The 3,688-nt window shown below is 41.2% G+C and overlaps 3 protein-coding genes across 3 annotated transcripts; 2 read left to right on the forward strand and 1 right to left on the reverse strand.

Moving 5' to 3' along the window:
* Positions 1 to 172: 172 nt before the first annotated feature.
* COCCADRAFT_51435 (uncharacterized protein) lies at positions 173 to 625 on the reverse strand (the record flags this gene model as incomplete). The annotated part of the gene is made up of 1 exon (XM_007720725.1): positions 173 to 625. A coding segment is annotated over one exon (453 nt), but the record flags the coding sequence as incomplete, so codon positions are not given.
* Positions 626 to 1,435: 810 nt separating this feature from the next.
* On the forward strand, positions 1,436 to 1,687 carry COCCADRAFT_10436 (uncharacterized protein; the record flags this gene model as incomplete). The annotated part of the gene is made up of 2 exons (XM_007720726.1): positions 1,436 to 1,624; positions 1,676 to 1,687. The coding sequence occupies 2 exons, from the start codon at positions 1,436 to 1,438 to the stop codon at positions 1,685 to 1,687; spliced, it is 201 nt and encodes a 66-aa protein (XP_007718916.1).
* An 813-nt stretch (positions 1,688 to 2,500) lies between these two features.
* COCCADRAFT_113398 (uncharacterized protein) lies at positions 2,501 to 3,599 on the forward strand (the record flags this gene model as incomplete). Its single annotated transcript, XM_007720727.1, has 6 exons — positions 2,501 to 2,726; positions 2,791 to 2,952; positions 3,011 to 3,101; positions 3,168 to 3,198; positions 3,245 to 3,341; positions 3,403 to 3,599. 6 exons carry the CDS (start codon positions 2,501 to 2,503, stop codon positions 3,597 to 3,599), a joined length of 804 nt encoding a protein of 267 aa, XP_007718917.1.
* Positions 3,600 to 3,688: the final 89 nt, after the last annotated feature.

Below are 3,688 nucleotides of genomic sequence, written 5' to 3' on the forward strand. Positions count from 1 at the left end.
GGGCTGTTTTGGGCCATAATGTGGTGGTTTTGGTGGGGTCTTGGCAAAAGTGTCCGGCCAAGCCGTGTGTCCGGCCAAGCCGTGAGGTACGTTAGGCGTTCTTTTGTGATTTGAATCGAATTTAACTTATAATCTAGGATCAATGATTGGTGTGAACCTCTCGCTCACCGGTTATACAGTCTAACCGCCAAGTCGAGACATGTAAACGTGTTCCCGTCTGGAGCGCAACCTGAGTGATATTTGGATTCCCTACTCGCTGGATACAATGCTCCACATGCTCTATTGACCTCGACTGACTATCCAAGACAAAAGGACTTCTTTTTCTTGCACTTATTTGCTTAGCCCATATATATGCGCAATGCTGATAGTGAAAAGTTCCGTTAGTGTAGATAAATTTATGATTTCCAAGTCTTGCTTCAGCCTCGGTTAGTGGCTTTAACCCATCTTGATCCCAGAAAAATGCAAAGTTGTTCTCGCTTAGAAAGCGATCGGATAGTTCTTGATTGTAGCAGGGTGGATGAACCCATCCAGACATCATGAGATCAAAAACACACCCGTTCTGTCGAGCTTGCTCTGACGTGCGTCCACATTCTCCCATGCTACTCGATGTCGCGTGAGCAGAGAGGAAGATGATGTTCATAGCTGATCCGATTCCAAAGATGACGAACGATATGATGAGAGCAATGATGATAGCTCGATATTGCCATAACCTAGCAAAACGATATGGATCTTGTTCGTCGAGTTTTTCGAAAAAGTGGTTGGTTGATAGTGTTGCACCATCATCACTGCTCGAATTAGAGTTCGACGCTGAAAACTCAGAAGTATTTTCAAAATCGCCTAATAGAGCCACTCTTTGTTCCATCTGTAGAATATGTTAGAACGATATGTACTAAGAAAGGAATCTAGTGTAATTACCTCTAAAAGGGAAGAAGTGTCTTAAATTTCGAACATAGACTGGATAGTATCTAGCCGTAGCTTAAGAATTGCTGGTATGCTTATGTGGCTCGAATTAATGATGAGATTTTATATCGCTTTCGCGTGTGCATGAACACGAAGTATGACTAAATATTGACAAATGGAACAACCTCTATGATCCAGAAAATGTTGTAGCCTTATATTTTTTAATTGTTTAAAATTATTCCGGATAAGTATGCCAATCGTTTCTTTGCTGTAGTTTGTCGGGTTGCAGGAATTGCCGTAGCCTGGGAAGGTAAACCGAAACGTACTAAATCTTTGAGGTAGCCAATGCCCACTCAAAGCTAGATTGCGCAATGTGATATACGCAACTTATATATACGATAAATCGAGATCAATGGTATAAGAAGGCCTCAAGTCCATCGCAAATCAATCACCACTACACTACAGCAATTACAATCTTCCAACACTCTTCCTCATATCATCACCTAGCAGTCCGCACCAACGAAAATCATTCAATATGAAGTTCGCCATCGCCATTGTCGCAGTATTTGCTGCCTTGACCTCTGCTACAGCTGTTTTCCCCAACAGGGCTCCTCGTGGCACTCATTGCTCCAACTATTGCGGAGGAGAGACGACCACGTGCTGCGAAGTTGACGGTTGCTGCTACCCTTGCTACGAAGGTTCCGACGCCGACTGTACTCCCGAGGTAATATCTTTACCTTTGAAATTAATACCGACTTCAACTTACACTACTTAGGTTACTGAATAATTGTTTCTACTATCGATTTGGGGTTTAGTTAGTTCAATAAGCTGTACGTATCTCATCATCTACTAGACGATCTACATTAACTCTCTACTGTAGGTCTCTCGGATATCCTAACTAGATTTTCATATTACTAGAGATGTATATTTGGAATAATTCATAGGCTGAGATCGTGAAACGTTTGGTCTTGGCTTCGCAATAAGGTTTCGGATGAATTCTTTCTTTGGCATCCAGGGCAAGCCTATATATACTAAACCATCTATAAACTCAACTTCCTTTACGCTCTAAGTGATGATATTACTGCACAACGTGTTAATCGTGTTAGTTAACCTCGAAATAGTTTATTGATAAACAGTAAGACACTCGTATCCTTTATTGCGCATACACCAATGCGATAACTTAAGGTACTTAATCTACCGTATAGAATTAGCCATAAGAAAAGCCAATCTTATATAGTATTTGGCCTTGCACTAGATCTGATGGATAGTATTGATAATTTTCGATCTAAACTTGTATACTTGATCCATCTTAAATAGTATTACATACTCTGGAGCAATAGATTTGCTGTGTTCGATTTTGAGATGATTATAGATAATGACAACCTATAAAGACAAAATCATGTTGTTATTTTGCGTATGCTTTCATACCACGCATAGTAAATGCCGTTGTATATTGTCGTATAGTTTTGACCCCAGGCTATCGTCTGTGCTCTGATTGCAATGTTATGGACTGACATATATCTTCTTTATTTATTGCATTTGTATTCCTCACTAGTACAGGCCATCTCTCAACTCCGATATGTCTTCACGTATGCGCTTCATGGAATATTTCAATGCTCATTCTTATCAAAACCTCAATAGCGAGACCGCTGAAGATGAATTCTCTCCAAAGCAAAAAGAAAAACCCTCTCTTTCTCAGAAAATTGTGGTACTCTACGCTATAATAACTTTTCTTCTATTCACGCAGCTATCATCTATCGTTCTCATAACCTCGAAACATTCAAACCCTCTAGGGTCCTATGAAACAGGATTCTCAACGGAAATACGTACGATTGATTATTCAAAGCTCAACTTGATTCGTTATCGGGATAATTCTAATGAAATATGCAGACCCTAATCAAAACACACTCGCACTTCACAAAGTCAAGTTCTATGGTGGCGTAGTTTTTGATGAAAATGGTACCGTATCTCTGAGCTACGAGCCTGGACAGCCCGATTATTTCGGAACGCCTAGCTTAAGTGTCGAAGCCGCTTGGGATAAACTTCTGAACCGTATGTCTTCCCCTCCAATTCTACATCAACTCCCACGAGGTATTGAAGTATCGCTCAGATCGGTTCATCAAGGTGGAACCAAAGGACTGGCCAAAGGAAGCCGTCCGGCTTGGACAACAGGATCTCGTTCGGGGATCGTGGCGATTAGAGTAAGTCTACCTCCATTTCTCCCTGTGGATGGTAAAAACCGTCTGACCACTAGTAATGCTATCTAGGACGAGTGGTTTGCACGCACTGCATTGTTTGGTTAGTATTAGATATACAATGAAGCTTATTTGCACTAATTATCTAGAATTACGTCAGGAAATCTCTTTCCCCGGAATATTATGAATCATACCGAGATAAACCAGAGCAAAGCTCAAAGAGTCTTTCTCATTCCGGTCATCTAAGTAAGCCACGATTCCTAGGTACTAAGAGAAAGCATGCAGGCTGATAAAGATTTCGACTTAGAACATTGCCTAAGTCAAATTCATCAAAATATTATGTGTCACCTTGATATGACACCTACACCTCGAACGTGGCGTCCGGCGCCTGCTGGAGACCACGGGCAGGGTCTTCGTCATGCAGATACAGACCAATGGCATGTCTGCAGGAATTTTGAGGCTCTGAGAGACTGGATGTATCCGTTACAAGAGTTCCATGATTGAAAAAAATAAGTCATAGCTATTATTATTCCATTATAGTCCTGTATCAGCCGTTGGCTATGTAAGACTTTGGCCAAAGGCCGTTCTATCTG

The sequence above is a fragment of the Bipolaris zeicola genome (genome assembly GCF_000523435.1).
Source record: "Bipolaris zeicola 26-R-13 unplaced genomic scaffold scaffold_601, whole genome shotgun sequence".
NCBI lineage: Eukaryota > Fungi > Ascomycota > Dothideomycetes > Pleosporales > Pleosporaceae > Bipolaris > Bipolaris zeicola.